The following is a 20,673-nucleotide window of genomic DNA, read 5'->3' as shown; positions in this document are numbered from 1 at the left end:
CAGCCACTGATGCTGTCCTTGCCTCGTGGCTCTCTGCTCTTGCATGGGGCAGCAGCGCCAACGTCGACGTCGGCGTCGCTACCTGTTGGAAGTGCAAACAATGCCTCTGCCGTACGGCGCAGGCGCTGGAACGAACTCTACACGCTGGCCGTGAATTATTTGGTAACATGTCGTAACTGTCGATTCATTCAAAAATAACCAGAGCCAGCCTGCCAGCCTGCCCCAATGCCGCACGTGGAGCAGTGGAGAGTCGCGAAGCTCAAGGAGTGGCAGTGGGAGCGTGGGAGATCAGCATTTGGACTGACAAGCGAAACAGGAAGGAGATTCTAGATGCACTTATAATAGCTGCAAAACAGACTTTCGCTTGAAACTCTACGCCATGGGAATTCGTGTGCTCGTGTGCACAACATTTAGACGAAGAGGCACGCATGAATGCCAGTGAGAGGAAAAGAAAGTACGAGTATCTATATATATGACACAATTGGGCTGAAGGCCTGAATAAGTAGATCATTTCCCTATACTTATACTTGATTGTCATTAAAGAAACGGAGTCGCTATTGCCATATTTGTTCCTAGTTAGAACAGCGTCCCTGCAGCCTCACAAATGGCTCTAAATCTGTGGAACAGAAAGTGCAAAACAAACATTCTGAGAAGCCTTTGTCTTACATTTTGTCTTTAATTGAAACATCAACAACAAAAGGGAGATAAACCTTTGCTCGTAAAACATGAAGCTAGAACAGAGCTGCAAAGAGCAGGCACAACCACACCAGAGACAAAGTGGAGGCCACAGCCGTTCCAGAGCCACCAACAGTAGCGGCAGTTGGAGCAACGTCAGAGGATGAGGTGCTACCATTCGGCTGCAGGTGATTCAAATTGTGGGTAGACGGCAGCTCGGTGTAGTAGTTGGACCAAATGGCAAACGTGAGCAGATCGTTGCGCGGTCGGATCAGCTCCAGATCCACACGAACCGCCTGCGCGGGATGGGCGGCAGCGGCGGGTGTCTCCATCCAGTTGTAGTGGGCCACCGACACAGGCATGAAGAGGCCATCCAGGGTGCTGGGCATAATGAGGCGACGTCCGCGAGGTGCAGCGGGAAAGGTGCCAGAGATCCGAATGCTGGTAAAGTGATGTGTGTTGCCCACACGAACGCCGTCGGGAAAGACGTAGCCGCAGCTCCGGATGTCCTCGTCGAGGCAGGCGAAGAGCGCACAGATGGCCTGCTCGCTGCGATCCACACGGATCAGCGTCGTCTCGTTGCCCCAGTAGACGCCGAGGCGATAGCGGTAGGCCTGCAGCTCAGAAGCATCGCCCGCAAATGCCTGCCGCTGCACCTGGAAGTCGCAGCAGAAGGTGGAGCCGTGGCAGATGCGCTGCGAAATGTCCACAAAGTCCGCCTCAAGCAGAGTGCTGTTGAAGATGTCGACGTTGTAGTCGCGGTAGGTGGCCACCTTGGTGTAGCGCGGCGTCTCCAGCAGCGGCTGGAAGATGGGATCCACCTGCGCGGGCAGCTGGTAGGCTGGCAGGCCCGGCCGCCGCTTCGGCACCTGGGCCTTGAGCAGCAGCCGCACGGGCATCTCGTTGATGGTGGCGGTGAGGCGTCCGGCACGGCCAGCATAGATTCCAGAGCCGGTGGTGCGGCCGGACGGATGGCTGGCATCGGCGGCCAGCAGGTTGACATCGTTGCCGAAGGCCCAGCCCTCCTGCAGCTGAACGGCACTGAGGAAGGGCAGCTCCGAGAACCAATACGTGGGATAAATGATGTCCGTGATGTTGCGCTCGTGCACGAGCCGCATGGCCGGATCGTAGAACAGCATATCGAAGCAGATAAAGTGCCCGAAGATGACACCAAAGTCCGTCTCAAAGGTGGACACATCGGGCTCCACCAGCACCGAGGTGCTGTAGTACTCCTGGCGCCAGAGATGCGTCTTGCGGTAGCGCGAGACCACACGGCCCCGCCTGTCCAGCACCACATTGGTGTTGAAGTACCGCACACCGGTGGCAGGGGGACACGGATCCAGCGTTGCCGCTCCCGCTCCATTCGCGCAGACTTCCTTCTCGACGACATTCAGCACCACGTAGACGCCGCGAGAGCGTGCCGCGCAGGACAATTCCACCAGGAAGATCTCATAGTCCGTGGCATAGCAGGGCGTCACGTTCTGTGCGGCATGCGGCACAAAGGTCGCCGTCTCGCGGCTGTTTAGGATGTGCTCTGGAAAGACAATTATGTCGAGATCCCGGGCATCCGTCGACTCGATAATGGTGCGGAAGGCATTCGACATGAAGCTGGTCTGCTCCCTGGGTGTGCCCTCGGCGACACTGTGCTCCACAATGCCAGCATAGTAGGTGGGATCATCGGGCAGGGAGAGCTTCAAAATTGCAACAATTGAAACAGACATCTTGAAGGAATCTTGAAGGATTCTTACCTGTTGGCTGCCTGTCACGCAAACAGCCAAGAGAATCCACAAATGCCGCAGTGTCATGTTGAACTTCATCTTCGGACCAGTGCCAAGACCTTTCTGACAATCCACACAAATCTTTGCTGGCCAAGAAGACTACTCTGTCGGTTGGGGTTGGGGTTGAGGTTGGGATTGTCTCTGCCAAGTGTATGGCCATCCAAAAACCCTCGATAACGTTTCGTTTAATGGCACCCCACAACAGATGATAATCGTACTCTTAAATTAGGGCAACAATTGCGTCTTTGACAGCTGATAAGTATCTCCAAATGGCCCACACAGTTATCTCTGCGAGAGCATCGTTAACGTTATACGATCCATGCACATAAATACCATACATTGCCATAAACTTGAAAAATATATTTATCCTTTGGGCTAAGCTGCACAATAAAACCATCATTAGTTGATCTTTTTTACATGTTTTTGATTCATTTTAAATAAAAACCACAAGAAGCAGAAAGCTTCCATGCCGACATTTGAATTGCTAGCGCGCGCCACGGCCAAGCGATCGATAACTTATCGTTAGTCGCAAAAAGCACAGCTTAAAGCTTTGCTTGCAGCTTTTCGCTCACTTCGCGTTTTCGCGGCGTGGTCACACTCGACAAACGTTCAGCTGTTTTGTTCTTGAAACAAAAACAAGCAAGAAAAATCAAGCAGATTTCGATACTTATTGTTGGGGGCTGCTATTAAAGGCTCCCCTTACCCCGTCTGTAAGCTATAACTTATTAGTTCAAATGTGCCCTGCCAGCAGTCGCAAGCAGCAGCAGCCATAGCCAGCAGCAGCAGCATTGTGAAGGTCGCGCGCCAGTTCCAAGAACACTTTTTTTTTTGTTTTTTTTTCCCTGTGTGTGGCGCGAGAGTGCGAGCGAAACAATTGTTGTTATAGCCAGGTAATATTGCATGCTTGTTTGTGTGTGCGTGTCGGAGAGTGCTTGTTTGCATGTTGTAATATATTTACATATCCCCCAACTGATATAATCAATCTTGAAATTCCTACACTCAGAACGGAACGGAGCAGAGCATAACGACGGGCACCTCGACCAAAAAATCTTACCCGAACGTGTAGCAACCGGACTAACTGGCATTTCCTACGGCATCCATACAGTGAAATACGTAAGTTTGTCTTCAATTTAATCATCCAAAGCCTGAGGCAAGCCGAGAGCGCGATAGCTTTATCGGGCAACGTGACAATCGTAGCCCGCCGCCCGCTGCCGCCGACGCTCACCAAATCTGCCGACTAACGCTGAGAGCGCACCGATTGAAGGCTACACCTTCGGGGACGCCTCTCCACTCCGCTCCGTCTCTCCCTATCTCTCTCAATTATCAGCTTAGTCTGAAGTGGCGACTGTTAATTTACCTCTTAATCGATCAAATCCAATTAGCACGGTGAGCTGTAAAGGTTAGTAATTTGAATTGGGAATTATTAATGTATTGTTCCCATGGTGATGAGCTTTACGACAAAGCTCCCCATTTGCAGTAATTCCAATCAGATAAATACTTAAAAGCTGTTTGATTATTAAATCAACTCAAATCGTTGGCAAGCAGATTTCGCGATGTGATCACACTCGCGATGTTTTCACGCATAAACGAACATTGATTTAGATTGTGGTAGAGTGGAATATAGTGAGTGAGAGAGGAACAGGCGCTGGCTAATCCTGTTATTCTCAACTAACTGTTAACCACAACCCCCACACACACACACACACTATATAACTCCCACTCGCCCTTGCAAGCACATTGAGGGAGAGAGAGAGAGAGAGAGAGTATCTGAAAGCAGCTTTGCTTGTGTTAACCGTTAGCTAACTGTCTCCCTTTGTCTATTGCAGAGCGACATGGCCTTCAATATGAAAGCCCTGCTGGGCATGCTCTTCGTGTTTATTGGATGCTGCAGCAATGTGGTCTTCCTGGAGCTGATCATCCAGATTGATCCGGGCGCAGGCAACCTCATTACGTTCTCGCAGTTTCTTTTTATTGCGCTGGAGGGACTGATATTCACATCGAAATTCTTCACGGTGAAGCCGAAGATCGCCCTCAAGGATTATGTGATCCTGGTGCTGCTGTTCTTCGGGGCGAACGTGGCCAACAACTACGCCTTCAACTTCAACATACCGATGCCGCTGCACATGATCTTCCGCAGTGGTTCGCTGATGGCCAACATGATCATGGGCATCATACTGCTGAAGAAGCGCTACAACCTGCGCCAGTACAGCTCCGTGGCCATGATCACGGCGGGCATTGTGCTCTGCACTTTGGTGTCCAGCGGCGATGTGAAGGACAACACACACCACACGCTGCGGGTGGACACATCGTACTCGGACTTCTTCTGGTGGTCGGTGGGCATTGCCCTGCTGACGATCGCCCTGCTCGTGACCGCCTACATGGGCATCTACCAGGAGGTTATCTACAAGCGCTACGGCAAGCATCCCAGCGAGGCGCTCTTCTTCACCCACATGCTGCCCCTGCCCGGATTCCTCTTCATGGCCGGCAACATTGTGCAGCACCTGAACATTGCCGTCGCCTCAGAGGCGGTGGCTGTCCCCGTCCTGAGCGCCCTGGGCCTCGACTGGAAATTCCCGCTGATGCTCTTCTACCTGCTCTGCAATGTTGTGACGCAGTATGTCTGCATCAGTGCCGTCTACGTGCTGACCACCGAGTGTGCCTCGCTCACCGTCACCCTGGTGGTGACTCTGCGCAAATTTGTCTCCCTTCTCTTCTCCATTCTGTACTTCCGGAATCCGTTCACGGCCAACCACTGGATCGGCACCATTCTGGTCTTCTTCGGCACCATACTATTCGCGAATGTGATTAACCAGCTGAAGGATGCGTATCAGGCGAGGTCAAAGCGTCGCTTCGACATCGCACCCAAGCCAAAGAAGGTGGACTAAGCCATAAACAAACGCACTACCCCCCGCCCGATCGTAAACTTTGGATGCTGCTGCAGAGGCCATTACTAGATATTTGTTTAGTTATAAATCTAATGCATTGATTGTACATAGAATACACAAACATATTTTACTATCTCTGAATACGCTTAGCTAATAGTTGCCTCTTGATGTATTTTGTATGTATATTTCCCCGCCCCTACACCCACGTTGTCACACAATGACAGACAGAACTAATGTTGCTCTGCTCGCCTGTGAATGTCATTTTAAACAGCCGAATATTTTTTTCAAAATACACTTTTCAAAAATATGTAAACGAGAAGTTGAGAATGCTAAGGAGAGCACTTCCAGGAGGATTCTATTAAATCACTTCATGCTTGATGCCAAAGTGCTCGCATTGCTGATGCTAGAGACGCACAAGCGAATGCTGCAAAAGAGTCGATAGTTTCCAGGCCACCAATTTTAATTTATATTCCCTTTGGTTCAAGCTTTTACAGCCCGCTAACCAATACCGTCTGTAGTTCCACAAGTTCTCGCCATTCCAAGACTTGTATCTGGGGTCTTCAAAACGATATCCACTCTGGAATAGATTCATAATCGTTACCGTTACCGTTGCTTGCTGCAGTATCTGGCTGGCACAAAACAGTTGCTAGATTTTTTATCAACTAGCAAATGAGTGAAACACAATGTTGGGCTTCTGTTTGAACAAGTGCCTGAAGTGGTTTGGACTGGCGGCACTGAATGATTTTGATCGTGGGCGTGTGGTCTGGTCTTGTCTGTCTCTGGGTGGTTGGATACAAGTGCGTGCGAGTACGTTAGGAAAACAAATGTCTGTTTTATTGCCACACATTCTTGTACACACGTATGTATTTGTATATAGGTTATATGTATGTATATTTATGTATATTCAATGAGTTAATACTTATGAAAACTTGGGGGAAAACGGCGTTGGATGTTATCTCAGGCTCTTCGTTTTCATCTTCGCACACACTAAAATATCGTACATAACATTTGCTGGATTTTCTCTAGTTTTTCATTTTGTTGTTGTTTTTTTTTTTTAATTTAAATGCACAGTTAAGTACAGGAATTGTAGAACAGAAAGAGCTAGAGAACAAAAAAAAAATAATGAAGTATTTAAAATGTAAAACGAAACTCTTGATGGGATTTTGGATAGTTTTGGACAGGCTCCATGCTGTAATGGAGTGGAGTGGAGTGGACAGGATAGGAGTGGAGTGGAGTGGATTGGATTGGAGAGGCAGCTTGGGTGCACGCCGCTTGGCTGGTGGCGCATCTGGATTTACTGCTCATCCTTGTCCTTGGCACCGTGCTTGAGAATGCGCGTGAACTCGAGATAGTCGAACAACCCATTCTTGATCGGCGCCTCCCGATACATCTCATCCACCTGTGAAAGAATTGAGAGTTTAAACGGATTGCATATGGAATGGAGGAGGCTGCACGTACATCTTCGTCTGTGAAACGATCGCCCATTGTGGTGAGCAGCTCACGCAGACGATCCTCGGGCAGAACACCCATATTCTCCTCGTCGAAGCAGCCAAAGGCATTCTTGATCACATCCTCGGGATCGGTGCCCTGCAGCCGTTCACCGAACAGCGTGAGGAACATGGTGAAGTTGATTGGACCGGGTGCCTCGTTCATCATGCCATCCAAGTAGTCATCGGTGGGGTTCTTGCCCAGCGAGGCGAGCATATCGTGCAGATCCTCCTTCTCGACGAAACCATCGCGATTCTGGTCGATCATGTTGAAGGCCTCCTTGAATTCGGCGATCTGGGCCTGATCGAACATCGCGAAGACATTGGAGGTGGCGCGCTGGGCGCGCTTCTTGGTGGTGGCACGGCGACCGGCGGTTTTGCGTGATGACATCGTTGTTGCTGGAGTGGATCTCTCTCTGTGTGATGCGGAGATGTGTGGTGTGGCGCAGACCTAACCGAGTCAGAGGAGAATCCATTAATGTGGAGTCCAAATAATGTGTGTGTGCGTGTTTTATGGCTATATATAGACATATTGCAGGCCGACAAATTCCAATGAAGCTGATTTTTCGTCGTCGTGCTCCCCCAAACTGTGTCAACACTCACTCAAACACACACACACTCGTATGCATTCGCTTCACTGCTATCTCTGAGTCACTCGCGCAAATGGCAAAAACTGGCAACGTCAACGTAAAAGAGCGAGATAGCACCACCGCAGTCTCTTTGGCTTTGTGTGTGCGTGTGTGATGTGAGCGTTTATCAATGCTATTGAACTGCGGTTTACAGCGAGAGAGAGAGAAAAAGAGCTTCGGGAGGCGAAGCTTTTGATACTCTTTCGAAGCGATCGCTCAATATGTCGATTGAATGATTTAATTTATTTGCTCGACTCTAAATGCGGGTTGAGTTTTAAATGGAAAATCATTTGTCAACAGAAAGTGGTGTTGCTGTTGGATGTGCGCTACTAACAGAATCTTTTATGCGAGTGTATTTCCAAGCAGCAGCAACAAATTTGCCTCAATGAAAACATTCTCACACACACACACATACACCCTGCTCGCACTTACACAGCCTGCATTCATAGTTCAATTAAATGCCTAAAAAAAGGCATAAAAACAGACAGAGAGCAGCTGAGGCCCGTCACCAATATCTGGGTCTGCCGCCTGCTGCCCCTTGGGGCCGACTTGTTGGCGTTTTTTGGGGCCACTTGAGCATTTGCTTAAAATGGTAGACAGCACCATCTGATCAGCAAATGCTGATTTATCCATTTTCCATGTAAATCCACACAAATACACACATGCATATGCGAGGAGGAAGGCATGAAAAATTATTGTTTTGTTTTCAGACACGGCCCTCTGTTGACTCTGACTCATACACACGCCCTTTTCGGTTGGAATGCAGCGCCCTTTGTGTGGCTGTCGTTTCGTGGTTGATTGTCTTTATTTCTGGTCAATACTCACAGCTGCTATCCTGTTTGGTTAATACTTTTAAATTTTTTGTACAACTCGGCTTTAAGCTGCACTTTTTCGCTGTGTTTTTTGTTCGCGCGGACTTGGAAAGATGACAAATGTATTGGGGATGCCACATATACGATATATGAAGTCTATGATACCATCGATGCACTAACTCGATACTTTGCTGCGATAAGCGCGTTTTTAACGATGTTTTTGCAGAAATACTAAAACTCCCACAGAAATACCACTAAAATGCCATTTTAAATGCCCGACTTTGGCGGGTAGAGTTTGTAACTGGAAATAAAGAGTTTTCTCTTTCCTTTTTAATTCCAAAATATAAACACCTATTTAAGCAATTAACAAGCAATATTCCAATATTATGACCATCTGCAATGGCATTCGAATCCTGTTTTCAAAGAAAACATCGATGTTCACATCATCGTTTCACCACCTCTACGCTGCACCATTTTCCCACCACAAGCACACTGCAAAACATAATTACATCCCCACTATTTTACTGTTGGCAACATAATTTGTATGGGCCAGCAGCATGCTGCGAAAAGTGAACAGCACTGTTCCCCAACATTTGGTGGGAAATAAGCAACATTTAGTAACCCTAATGTGAAGATATCCTAGACTTAAGGTAATGTTGGAAATCTCAGGCTCCATCTAATCAATGCAATAACAAGCCAAGGATAAAGTCATTATTAATTTTTGAGAGTAGCTTGGGTACACAAATCCCCATACTAAACTAGACCTATCGGTGGACAAGCAACAAATTGTCAAGACGTAGCAATCCTTTCCCACTAACGTTACGTTTTATGCCATTTTTGTTGGTTAAACTTTTTTAACTTTGTCTTAATTTGTAAGCACTCCAACAAAAGGATGTCGTGAAAACTAGCCAATCTTGTGGAGAATTGATTAATTAATCAGATAAAATTGTAGTTAAAGCGCTGAAACTCCTCACTAGCTAGTAATATCAAATAAAACATCAACATCGAGGAATATGATTTAAGACTACGGTATCTTTACGGTATATTTTGAAAAATAAGAAGGTATACTTTGGTATATTTTTGAGGGTCTGACGGTGTATTTGATCGATATTTCCGCGGTCACACTGGTGTTTGGAAATGTTCGATATTTGTGTTAAAAAATAAAACCCAACTAAGAAAAACCATGTATGAAAGCGTTAATTGAACAGTGCTAAAGCCAGTGACTGCATGCATATCGACGCGTAAACGATCCCCAAAAGTGCATAGGCGCCTGCGAAGGCCAACACACACACACTTTGTGCTCCTATGCAGCTCCACAAGAAGGAAACCAAAGATTTCCGTGCTATGAAGATGTGTCTATACTACAGAGTAACTGTGTGAAGTGGTGTGCGTGAGTGCGTGAGAGTTCTTGAGTGTAGGTGTGTAGTCAGTGGGTGTGTTGGTGCGTGTGTGTGTGAGAGCGACCCAGCCAGGCTACTATGGCAGTGCGGGCATCTGCGTGTGTGTGTGTGTAGCACACTGAAAGAATCAATAAAGGATGTGCTGTAGATTTCATTGCTGGCAGAGCGAAAAAGGACAAAACAACGGCCGAATAGTGGTAGTAGGGACAACAACGAAAAGTGTTCGATAATTGGCAAGAACAGCACCCTCCCATCCCCCCTTTGTCCGGGAGTAGAATATACCAAAAAGAAATAAAAGAAACGAAACATTTTTTTCTCCACCAATCAACACTTGTAACGGTAATACAAAAAAACGAACAACAAAAAAAACAATCGTGAATGGCCGTAGGGGCTGTGGCGTGGTAGAAAAATCAAATAAAATATATCCCTAAACATTTCGAGTACCGTCCGATCGACCGGGTGTATACTAAACAAAAATAACAGTACTCACATTGCAAGTAACGGTATCTATCGGTGACGGGGGAAAATCAATTGGATATTGAAAGCTGAAAATTGTAAATTGAAATAAGAGGCCGCCTTCTGCCTCATTCCATCATCATCATGAAGTTCTGCCTGGTGATAACGATGCTGGTGTCCATTGCATGTAAGTTTAAAGCGAAATCCCCACCCCCTACATTCCACTCGCCACCCACTACCCTGCTGTCGCGTTTCTCTATAATCAAACACCTGCCACCCCCTCCCTCCCCTTTAGACTCCGTGGAGGTGCATTTTGAGGCACCGGACAGTGGATTCTTCCTGAAGCATGCCCGCCAACCACCTGTGACGCCGGAAATAGCCAACATACAGCAGACATCGTCATCGCCGCCATTGAAGGCGCGCTCCTCCTACGATTCGGTGCTCTCGCTGGATCGCTTCACGGTGGTGGAGACCACACAGCCGGTGTCCATACGCGCCAGCTATGGTCCATTCTCCACCAAGCAGACAGTGCCGGCTCGCTACATTGTGCCGGACACAATGGACAACAACAACAATCAGAATGGCAACAACAACCAGGGAGGAGGAGACTACATGAACGTAAGTAAAGGCCAGTGGGAAAGGGGATGCCCAGATGCAGTGCATCATCTAACTACTCCAACGATTGCAGAACTCCACCGCCACGCTGCTGGAGCTGCAGCAGCCGAATATGCATCTGGATATCTCGGCACATTTGGTTAGGGCGAGCGTGTCGCAGGATTCGCCCGTGCTGCGTGTCCTCTTCCATGCTGGCGCCGATCCCGGCGGTCATCTGCAGCGTCAGAAGGTGTGCGTTCTGCTGCATGTGGCCATGGGCGCGGAGCAGCCGCTGAAGGGTCGCTGCATGCCCGATGGCGAGGATGGGGTGTGTGTGGCCGAGGTGGTGGTGCCCCTCAGCTGGTGGCCAGCGATTCCGGCGCCACAGCGCAAGGACAACGCCCCAGCACTGCCGCCCAAGGTGCCGCAACGCTATGCGCAGGTCTCGTACAGCGTCTTTGAGCCACCGCTGCGCAACCCGGAGCAGTGCGAACCAAAGGTCCAGATCCAGCCACTGACCACATTCGCACAGGTGCCCCTGATGCCCGCCAAGACGCCGTTCAAGGAGCTGCGCGCCGACGATTCGGTCACTTTCCTGCTGCCCCAGCATCCGCTCTATCCCATGTCCAAGCTCCATGTCCCCGTCTTTCTGCACCAGTATGTGGATCAGCGGGTGGCCGCCTTCACCGTGCGTGCGCGTGTCAAGGCTGGACTGCGGATCATGGGCGCCACCGCCTCCACCGATCAGTGGAGCGTATCGATTGAGAAGGAAAATCCCAAACACACCACCGCACGGGTCACAGCGTTCCGCAAGGAGCAGGAATCCAGCATGGAATCGGCCATGGCTGGAAATCTGACCAACGAATCGTTCGAGGTCTTCTCCTGGCTTCTGGAGGTGGCCGAGGACACCAACGACATTGTGGATGGCGGCAAGATCGTGTGGTCTGTCACCCATGTCTATGACACGCCCAAGGACAAGGACTCCAGCGAACTGATTGCCACAGATGACACAAAGAAGCGGCTGATTGCCAAGCTGGAGATCAACAAGGATGACATTCAGGCGGTGCTGCCAATGGCCAAGATCTGGGAGGTGATGAACACGGCCGTTCTGACCGGCCGCCAAGTGGCACAGGCCATGAAGGTTTTCATTGTCTCCCAAGCGGGCAAGGTGGCCGATGTGACGCTCCAGAGTTCCTGTCATGCGGAGGACGAAAGTGTGATTAAGGTGCGATCTCCGGTACAACTCTCTTGATTGATTCATAAATGCAATTTCTGCTCCTCTTTAGGTTTCCTCCTCCTGCAGTTCGGTCTATGTGGATGGCTCGGAGCAGCGCGGCTCCTCCAATGCCTCGGTTATTGTCAAATATGGCACCTATGTGGGCATTGCAAAGTTCATTGTTTGGATGCCCGAATTCCCGCTGGAGGTCTATATAGCCGACTATCGCTTATCGCAGATCAAGGGCTGGAAAGTGACGGATGATAATCATTATCTGTGAGTTTTACTGCTAATTATGCTGCTGCTTGGGCTAATCCTTCTCCTTTCTCTCTCCTAAAGACACAACAAACAATCGCGTCGCCGCAAGAAGCGCTCGTATGTGTGGGGCCAAAGCCAGGGGCAGCATGGCAGCAATTATTACAACAATCTGGGAGCGGACAAGACCATCTGTCGTGCACGCTATCAGCAGAGTCCCGTGGAGGTCTATGCCAAGTTCTTGGCCGTCGATCAGGTGAGTGCTTCGTACCATATCCTTTGCTTCTGTTTTATAACTGCCTCTCCTTCGCTGCACACAGAACTCGGGACGCACCAGCTACTTCATCTCCAGGCGAACAGGTCTACGGGTCACGGACCTTGTGCAGCCGCTGCTGCGCGTGGCTGATCCCAAGATTGCCTCGCTCAAGGGTCGCATACTGCAGGGCAAGTCCATGGGTCGCACCGATGTGCAGGTTCTATCGCCCATCACTGGCCGCGTAATTGGCACCAAGGAGATTCGTGTGGGCAGCGACAAGGTGAATCTCTCAAAGCTGATTGTGCGCGTGATTTCGGGACTGCAACTAACGATCACGCCGGACAATACCATTGAGAATGGCTACCTGGCAGAGACCTCTGTGACCCACAAACTGACGGCACAGTATCAGGAGGGGCTGCTCGACATCGATCTGGAGTTCAATGATGGCTCCAAGACGCCTCTGAGGTAAGTGGGAGGGGAATTTAAACTCCAATTGAGGATCCAACTTATCTCTTGTGTCTTGTCTCTACAGGGACATTGCTGTGGAGGACTACTTCCTGCTGGTGGAGAGTCTTGATACTGAGGTGGTGGCCTTTGCTCCCATGCTGGCCTCCCATCATCCGCGTGTGATTGCTGTGGGCGAGGGCAATGGCAATCTGCTGCGCGTCACACTGCTGCTCTCCGAGGAGTGCCGCACGCGCAGGAGCACGCTGGGCACCGGCAAACAGAACAAATCGAATGTGGCACCGCTGGCCAGTGCTTTGGCCTCCATCGAAGTGGACTTTAACAATGTGGACATTGTCAGCAAACAGGAGGCCATACAAAACGATGGCACTGTAGGCCGTGGCGAGCGCAAGAGTTTCCGCCAAACCGCTGGCGATCTGGCGGACATTATTGGTACGACTCCCCCTACCAGAGAATCCCTGTGAAAATGTTCTTAAATTTTAATTGTTCTTTTTCTTCTGCAGTTGGAATACCTTTACGTGACTCTAGCCAGCAGTATGAGCCCACGGTACAGGCACGACAACATCGCGGCAGCAGCAGCATTCAGGCATCGCATAAGAATCATTTTAATGGCAAAGGTGGCATCGGCGGCACTGGCCCCATGTCCTCCATGGAGCTGGGCATGTATGTCCTGCTGACCGCCTTCTGCTTTGCCATCATTGTGTTTGTAATCTCGTGCGTGGTGTATGCCTCCAAATTTCGACCCGCATTAATTGAGTCCGGTCTGGATCCACTGTCGGTGGGCAAGGGCAATGGGGGAGCTGGTGGCATGTCTGGCGGTGGTTTTCGGGATGTACGCCTCAAGGAGTCCACCACAAATGCCCATGACTGGGTCTGGCTGGGACGCTCCACCATCGATAGGCAGTCGGTGGTGGCCGAAACCAACACACATTTGAATGCACGAGGTAAGAAGCAAATTTGTGAGCCCACATGGGGAGTGCATAGCTAATGGTGGCTCTGTTTCTCTTCTTTGTAGATTCCCGCATGCGCATTACCAGCAATCCGATCATCAACTACGATAATGGACGTCGCGTCAGCTCCTTTGATCAGCAGCCCAAGCTGCAAACGCACATTGTGCCAGCTTCGAATTTGAATAAACAGCATGCAGATCAGTGAGTTTTTCAAATCTCTGTCACAGATAATTAATTATATTTCCCCTTTTCTCTTGTAGCTATCTGGCCAATGAGCGTAAGGAATTGCCTGGAGTAGCCCTGGACTATAAGCCGCCAGTGCCGCCGCATAGGAATGTGGGTGCGAGAGCGTGTCTGCCGATTGTACAGCCAGCAGCAGCAGCAGTTGCTGCAGCTTCAACTCCAGTTCCAGTAAAGGTAACACGAAATATATTTCAATAAATTACAGCTTTTACATTCAATTTGTGTTAACCCAAGGAGGTGGCCAATAAGCGTCATAGTCAGCTCTATAAACGGGAGCACTTGCAGAGCAACAACATTCTCATCAACAATAATAACAACAATAACAACAGCAGCAGCAGCAGCAATAGCGATAATAACAACACAAATCAGCAACAGCAGCAACAACAGCCGAAACAACAGCCACTGGAACGTCCGCAACATCAGCGCAGTCATAGCCATAGCCATGGCCACAATTTTAGCCAGGAGCCAGCTGGTGCCATCATCAAGGCGGCACACAATAAAATCAAGCAACAGCAGCAGCAGCAACTGCAGCAGCACCAGCAAGAGCTGCACAACGCAGAGAAGCTGGTGGAGTACACAAATCCACATCAGAAGAATGCATTTCAATTCGATTCGCTGACACCAAAGAGAGTAACCAAAGCAGCAGCAGCCATGTCCACAGCCATACAAAAAGCCAAGGGTAAAAATATGACAGCGAGAAGCGAGAAGACTGCCAAACCCCTTTGCTAATGCTAAGTACATTTTTTATTTCCACAGAGAACCATAGCATGGTGAGCAGCACTGGGGATGCGGCCAATTCGAATGGCAGCGATGAGATAATGCGGCTGCCATCGACTGCCAGTGGCAGTGCCAACAGTCATGTGCCCGTGCCGGTGCCCACAACAAAATCATCGCGCGTTAAGCGTGCCACCGTTGTGGGTAATCCGATGTTCTCCGCCACCGTCGATGATACCGAGACACCCGGTGAGCGTCTAGGTTTGGATGATCTCGATATGGATTACGAACAGATCATGCATTACTTTGATAATTTAAAGGTGAGTAAACAGCCGCCAAAGAAGATATTTTCCAATCCATATTTCCTTTTTTTTGGCAGGAATCAAATGCCTGAGTGCAAGAGATCATTGCTAAAATTCGCGAAATATTGTCAACGTTCCATCAGCAATATCAGAATGTGGCCACGCCCATGACAACGCCTACGCGCAAACAGATGCAAATGCTCGATGAGCTGGTAGCCGCAACAACAACAACAACAGCAACCAGCTCAATCTCATCATCATCATCGTCACTGAAGTTCGAGGTTGGTAATGTTGATGCTGAAGCTGAAGCTGAAGCTGTGGCAAATACAGCCTTCGATGCCTACGATGGAGCACTGAATATCGAGAGCAGGCAGTTCTAGGGACAAAGCAAACCCAACACACAGAAACACACAAAAAAAACGGCATCTGAACGCAATTCTAGCAATAACTTTTTCTTAATGGAGCAACAACACAATCCCGCGCCACACCCAGGGCTAAATGGCGCTTAAGCAAATGCTGAAATTTGAATCAAGGAGCAGCATGGAAAGCAACGGAATAGGAGGAGGAGTACGAGGAGGAGGAGTAGGAGCAGTGCAAGCAACACAACAAAAACAACAAACCCATATTTATTGCTAGGCTAAGTTCATATTTAATGCATATATAGCTATATACTATATGTATATTTAATGTGGGAGATACGAATCCCAAATGTATCTCGAGGAGCGCGTGCTTGACACAATCGGAATACACATAGAGACACACACACACACACACAAAATGGTACATGCACATAACTCATGGATGCAGCATAACCCTCAACCTCCCAACCTCGCTCCCCACGTATATATATACACACGATGTAGTTAAGGATCAGCCATCAAAAGCATAGCTTAATCCAAAAACAAAAACATAAATGCCATTTTTTCACTCTGCTTCAGCATCTAGATAATTGCCATATCCATTCGCTGCTTTAGTTTTCACACACAAACACACCACACTCACAAATCACACGATCTCTCGGTACACCGATCATTGTATACATACCGATTGCATATCCTACAAATTGTAATACTTCTCTCGTCGAATCAACATGAAAGAAAGTCTCTCTCTTTAGTGCGTATGCCATAAGATAGAAAAGGAAAGAGAGCTAGTTTAATGACAGAGAGAGAGAGAGAGATAGAGAGAACAAATAAGAGAAGTTTCCACAAAATGTGCCGGGCACCGCTCCCAAAAGTCGCTAGAACTTAAAAACTGAATAATATATAAATATATATGTACACGATAAATATATGAATATATATTTATGATTATATTAAAATGCGCGCTAACTAACAAAAACACACACACCACACACACACACACACAACAACAACTAAAAGCAAACTTAAAGAAAAAGCTACAATACAAAAAACTGGACAAGCATTAGCCGTGTTTCCGGTTTCCGGTGTTAGGAAAACATAAAACCCATTGCTTTATCACGTTAAAAAGAATACCAATCATAAATCTTAAAATCAAAATTGCAAAACAAAAATGAACACACACAAACAACAAACAAATGGATATATAGACGCTTATGAGCTTTATTTGATCGATTCAATGCATTGAGAAGAAAGTAAACGAAATGAAGGGAACGTAATGTAACAAATAAAAAAACATATGGATGAGGGAAATATGTAACCAAATATTATATGATATTACTGAGCGATCCAAGCTTTATCTAACAAATTTACCAATATTTAGAGCATACGAGAAAATATTTATTATTATCATTATAATTATTATTCTATTATTATTGCCATTATTATGATTACGATTACGATTACGATTATTGTATTTATTATCAAGTGCAAAATTCAAACAAAACAACTGAAGGAACCCCCTTCCTAAGCCATATTTTGAATAGCAAAATTACACACACACAAAGTACATGTGCATATATATAGATATAGATATATATTCATTCACGAGCTCTCTTTAATACCTACGCATACGTGTATATCTTTGTATCTATGTGTAAAGCTGCATCCTATCTATTCGTTTATTCACGACCGACCTCTACACCACTAACTTCTAGATGTATACGGATATACATGCATATATCATAGCACACGCAAGAGCTACTTCATTCCATTAGCAAATCATAAATCATAGACATAATATATTCTAGTATTCGTATCTCTAGTTTTTTTTTTCTATTTTGTCTGTCTGTCAATTGTCTTCTGCTTTATAAGTCTGTTCAATTTCGTTTGTAAGATCTGTTTTAATGTGTACTACAACTACTTCTATTTCTATATAGAGTATACATATATACATAAATATTTATGAAATGCATGTTCACAGTGTCACGTCTTTAGTTTATAGTTTAGAGGCCATCTAAGTATTACGTTCTTGTGTTCTACACACACACTCACACACACACCACACATCATTGTTTCATAATCATATGTTGTAAATTGTTCCGTCCAAAAAACAAAAACAAAAAACAAAGCTGAAATGAAATGAAAATGATAAATGGGTAAAAGAAAACCCAAACCAAAAGCAAAAGCAAACAATTGTAAAACAAGCGAAAGCAAAAGTGTAACAAAATGAAATTTAAGCAATTTATCTGATTTGTTGTAATGCAAAAGCACACGCGAACACACACACACACACACACACACACAAATTATTTATAACCAATTTGGACAATTATTGCACTTAATGTACAGATAATACTGGGCAATGTGCAGTGCGTTTTGACAGCAAGTTGAAATTGAACGATCTTGAATTTATTCTGTAAAATCAGCAGAAGATCCATAAAAAAAGTTTGCCATAAAAGAACAGTTGCAGCATTTTCCTATAATCGATAACCATCCAAAGTGGTTCGATAATGCCATATATCCTAGTGATTCTCCGCTTTTAGCATCAAAGCGCACTGCATCAGCCAAAATATGTATTCTCAGTTGCTCTTTGTCAATCGAAATGACTGAAAATGAACTCCCCCGACACACATAAAAACCGAATTGATTTTGAATTGTAATATCATTAGCATATAGAAATTAGTTTCAATTGTTTTTTGTCCCAAAATGTAATTGTATGACTGGAATCGCTCCAGTTCCTGCACATGGTCCTAGTCCTAGTCCTAGTCCTGCTCCTAATACACCCAGACTACCCAGACACTCTCCCAGTTGAGCTGCACTACTGCCATCATTGGGTGAACGTGAGAGATTTAGGCATATTGAAGCTTCCAGCATTTACCAGTGCCATATATACAGATATATATATATAGTATATACACAGAATACAGTTACAGATTACACACACACACACACACACACACATGTACAGTGAAGTCAATCAATGGGAATGCAATCGAAGAGTTGTGGCATGCCCCGAGCTTAGCACAAGCCTCCAGTTACGAGTAGAACTGCTTGTTAGAAGAACCTCCCTCCAAAATGTTAGTCTTAGTACACAAACACAAACAAACACACATCTCTAGTAAAATTTCACAAAATTAAAGCCATAGAAATAGAGAGAGTAGAGAGATAGAGAGAGAGAGAGAGAGAGAGTAGGGATAGGATAGGATAGGAGATAGGAGAGGCTAGGAAACACAACACAACTCGACACGACACGACACGACAACAAATTTATATCTAGACAAATGCTTGGCTTCGATTCGCTATTTTGCGAATCTGTTTATATCTATGTATAACCATAACCGTATCTATGTATATCGTATCTATATGTTTGATGATTCCAATGCAAAGACTTTTAATATATGTATCTACCGTTTTTATTTGATTTTTTTTGTATCTATATACAGCATATGGTACCAATACGATGACAGTACATTTATATAGTAGAAAAGATAACTATCTATAGTATATTATGATTATTATTATATTGTTTAGTAAGACACACCAGATGTTAGACGATGAATGGATGGATGGATGGATGGATGCTGTTCTCTAGTCATTTTTTAAGGCGTTTAATTCGTTTTTGGTCACACCACCAGACACACCACACACCACACACACTCACACAACACACACACCCACACTGATAGTTTTATAAATATATATATATATATATATAGTCACAAATCAGCTTTTAACCACACCCTTCCCCACACCCCCAACTTCCCGCAAAGCCTAGACTGTATTGTATTTTGTATTTATTATCCAAATGCACACTGAAAACATGAAGAAACATTAGAAATATATGTACTACAGTTACAATTACAACTCTGCAAAACGAATCGAAACTTCTGTTGTTCGCTGTTTTTTTTCTTTCGTTTGCTTAATCGTGGACAACATCATTACATTATATAGTTAATAATACATTATATGGCATCCAGGCGCCGGCTAAGTGTAATGCAAAATAAATTTATAAAACAAACAAAAAGCAAAAAACAAACAAAAGAAATACAAAATTTAAAACTAATTAAATAAATATTGAACAAAAACCAACAACATATATACATACATATACTATATACATATAGAGAAAGAAAAGGAAAAAAAAGATGAAGGAGAAAAAAATCAGAAAAATTGTTTACGCTGCTTTTTGCAAAAAGAATGGGAAAAATTATAATTAAACAAACAAGAAATCTAGGCTATATGCATATATGATATAGGATCTACTATATACAGACATGCGACATATGTGTATGTAAAGTATATATGTATGTGTGTGTGTACGAGAGATAAATTCGCTTCGAATTATACCATTGCCAACACGGATTAAAACATGCGATTAAAGCAATTTGGAAATGGATAAACAAGTTAAACAAATCAAGTAATATATACAATATATGGATGTATGTACTATATGATATTTTGCCATGTAAGTTCCATGAATGTCCCACCTGCCTGGCCAACCACAAGATCCCCAGAGACATTACCGTCGTCCCCGCTTCAATGTAATGCCAATCCCCCACCACACGACACCACACCACGCCCAATGCCCTGCCCAAAGCTGATTTGCACCGCCCTAAAAAGGCCCACTCCTTCCAAAGAGTGTGGTTGCACACACGTATATCTAGTATAGTGTATCGATATACACATTTATCGTATATCGATATCGATCCGCCGCATAATTGTTAACATTTCTATCGGTTATTAACGTAGTTGTTGTGTATGTGTATGTATGTAAGTATGTAAATGTGTGCTTACCCCAGAAAACGATAAATGATAAACGATAAATGATGAACGATAAATGGTACAGATTAACTCGATTACTCGATTACTTATTGTTGTTATTGGCAGCAGGCGCATGTCTTTTAAGAGCTAGTGATATATGATTTCCGTTTCCATTCATTTTTACTCCTTTGAAGCAAGCAAAACAAAAGGAAAACTTTCAGATCAAACTCTCCATTCAAAAAATAATTAACATAGAAAATGAATTTCCTGCCCTCACACACACACAGCCACACACACACACACACACACACACACACATACAAAGAGTGATCTTCGCAAAATGCTTATATTACCAATATATAGTATATACACACACCATATACCATATATAAACAGCATATAAAGATTATATATACATACATATAAATCTATATAT

The 20,673-nt window shown here is 45.7% G+C and overlaps 4 protein-coding genes across 4 annotated transcripts; 2 read left to right on the top strand and 2 right to left on the bottom strand.

The window, feature by feature from the left end:
* Nucleotides 1-688: 688 nt before the first annotated feature.
* On the bottom strand, nucleotides 689-2,573 carry LOC117588558 (vanin-like protein 2). The gene is made up of 2 exons (XM_034279943.1): nucleotides 2,424-2,573; nucleotides 689-2,366 (listed from the first exon to the last, which is right to left on the bottom strand). Exons 1-2 carry the CDS (start codon nucleotides 2,490-2,492, stop codon nucleotides 732-734), a joined length of 1,704 nt encoding a protein of 567 aa, XP_034135834.1. The 5' UTR covers nucleotides 2,493-2,573; the 3' UTR covers nucleotides 689-731.
* Nucleotides 2,574-3,072: 499 nt separating this feature from the next.
* On the top strand, nucleotides 3,073-5,479 carry LOC117588400 (UDP-xylose and UDP-N-acetylglucosamine transporter). The gene is made up of 3 exons (XM_034279655.1): nucleotides 3,073-3,343; nucleotides 3,457-3,566; nucleotides 4,280-5,479. Exon 3 carries the CDS (start codon nucleotides 4,286-4,288, stop codon nucleotides 5,336-5,338), a length of 1,053 nt encoding a protein of 350 aa, XP_034135546.1. The 5' UTR covers nucleotides 3,073-3,343; nucleotides 3,457-3,566; nucleotides 4,280-4,285; the 3' UTR covers nucleotides 5,339-5,479.
* A 690-nt stretch (nucleotides 5,480-6,169) lies between these two features.
* Nucleotides 6,170-8,412, bottom strand: LOC117588401 (myosin regulatory light chain sqh). Its single transcript, XM_034279656.1, has 3 exons — nucleotides 8,280-8,412; nucleotides 6,797-7,276; nucleotides 6,170-6,737 (listed from the first exon to the last, which is right to left on the bottom strand). Exons 2-3 carry the CDS (start codon nucleotides 7,214-7,216, stop codon nucleotides 6,633-6,635), a joined length of 525 nt encoding a protein of 174 aa, XP_034135547.1. The 5' UTR covers nucleotides 7,217-7,276; nucleotides 8,280-8,412; the 3' UTR covers nucleotides 6,170-6,632.
* Nucleotides 8,413-9,368: 956 nt separating this feature from the next.
* LOC117588621 (transmembrane protein 132E) lies at nucleotides 9,369-17,632 on the top strand. Its single transcript, XM_034280035.1, has 13 exons — nucleotides 9,369-10,309; nucleotides 10,418-10,740; nucleotides 10,811-11,941; nucleotides 12,003-12,208; nucleotides 12,272-12,443; nucleotides 12,508-12,908; nucleotides 12,976-13,340; nucleotides 13,412-13,852; nucleotides 13,924-14,059; nucleotides 14,119-14,275; nucleotides 14,336-14,780; nucleotides 14,858-15,135; nucleotides 15,195-17,632. The coding sequence occupies exons 1-13, from the start codon at nucleotides 10,267-10,269 to the stop codon at nucleotides 15,207-15,209; spliced, it is 4,113 nt and encodes a 1,370-aa protein (XP_034135926.1). The 5' UTR covers nucleotides 9,369-10,266; the 3' UTR covers nucleotides 15,210-17,632.
* The last annotated feature ends 3,041 nt before the right edge of the window (nucleotides 17,633-20,673 follow it).

This window comes from Drosophila guanche, unplaced genomic scaffold (genome assembly GCF_900245975.1).
Source record: "Drosophila guanche unplaced genomic scaffold, DGUA_6, whole genome shotgun sequence".
NCBI lineage: Eukaryota > Metazoa > Arthropoda > Insecta > Diptera > Drosophilidae > Drosophila > Drosophila guanche.
The sequence above is the reverse complement of the archived record's forward strand: the minus strand, read 5'-3'. Positions and strand labels throughout refer to the sequence as shown.

What these genes read in the sequence shown, in the direction of transcription:
- LOC117588621 (XM_034280035.1), top strand. Translation starts at nt 10,267, where the DNA reads ATGAAGTTCTGCCTGGTGATAACGATGCTGGTGTCCATTGCAT. An exon ending in GATGCTGGTGTCCATTGCAT is followed by an intron (nt 10,310 to 10,417) that starts GTAAGTTTAAAG and finishes CCTCCCCTTTAG; the next exon opens with ACTCCGTGGAGGTGCATTTT. An exon ending in GGCTCCAAGACGCCTCTGAG is followed by an intron (nt 12,909 to 12,975) that starts GTAAGTGGGAGG and finishes TTGTCTCTACAG; the next exon opens with GGACATTGCTGTGGAGGACT.
- LOC117588558 (XM_034279943.1), bottom strand. Translation starts at nt 2,492, where the DNA reads ATGAAGTTCAACATGACACTGCGGCATTTGTGGATTCTCTTGGCTGTT. An exon ending in GCGTGACAGGCAGCCAACAG is followed by an intron (nt 2,367 to 2,423) that starts GTAAGAATCCTT and finishes GCAATTTTGAAG; the next exon opens with CTCTCCCTGCCCGATGATCC.
- LOC117588401 (XM_034279656.1), bottom strand. Translation starts at nt 7,216, where the DNA reads ATGTCATCACGCAAAACCGCCGGTCGCCGTGCCACCACCAAGAAGCGC. An exon ending in ATCGTTTCACAGACGAAGAT is followed by an intron (nt 6,738 to 6,796) that starts GTACGTGCAGCC and finishes ATTCTTTCACAG; the next exon opens with GTGGATGAGATGTATCGGGA.
- LOC117588400 (XM_034279655.1), top strand. Translation starts at nt 4,286, where the DNA reads ATGGCCTTCAATATGAAAGCCCTGCTGGGCATGCTCTTCGTGTTTATT.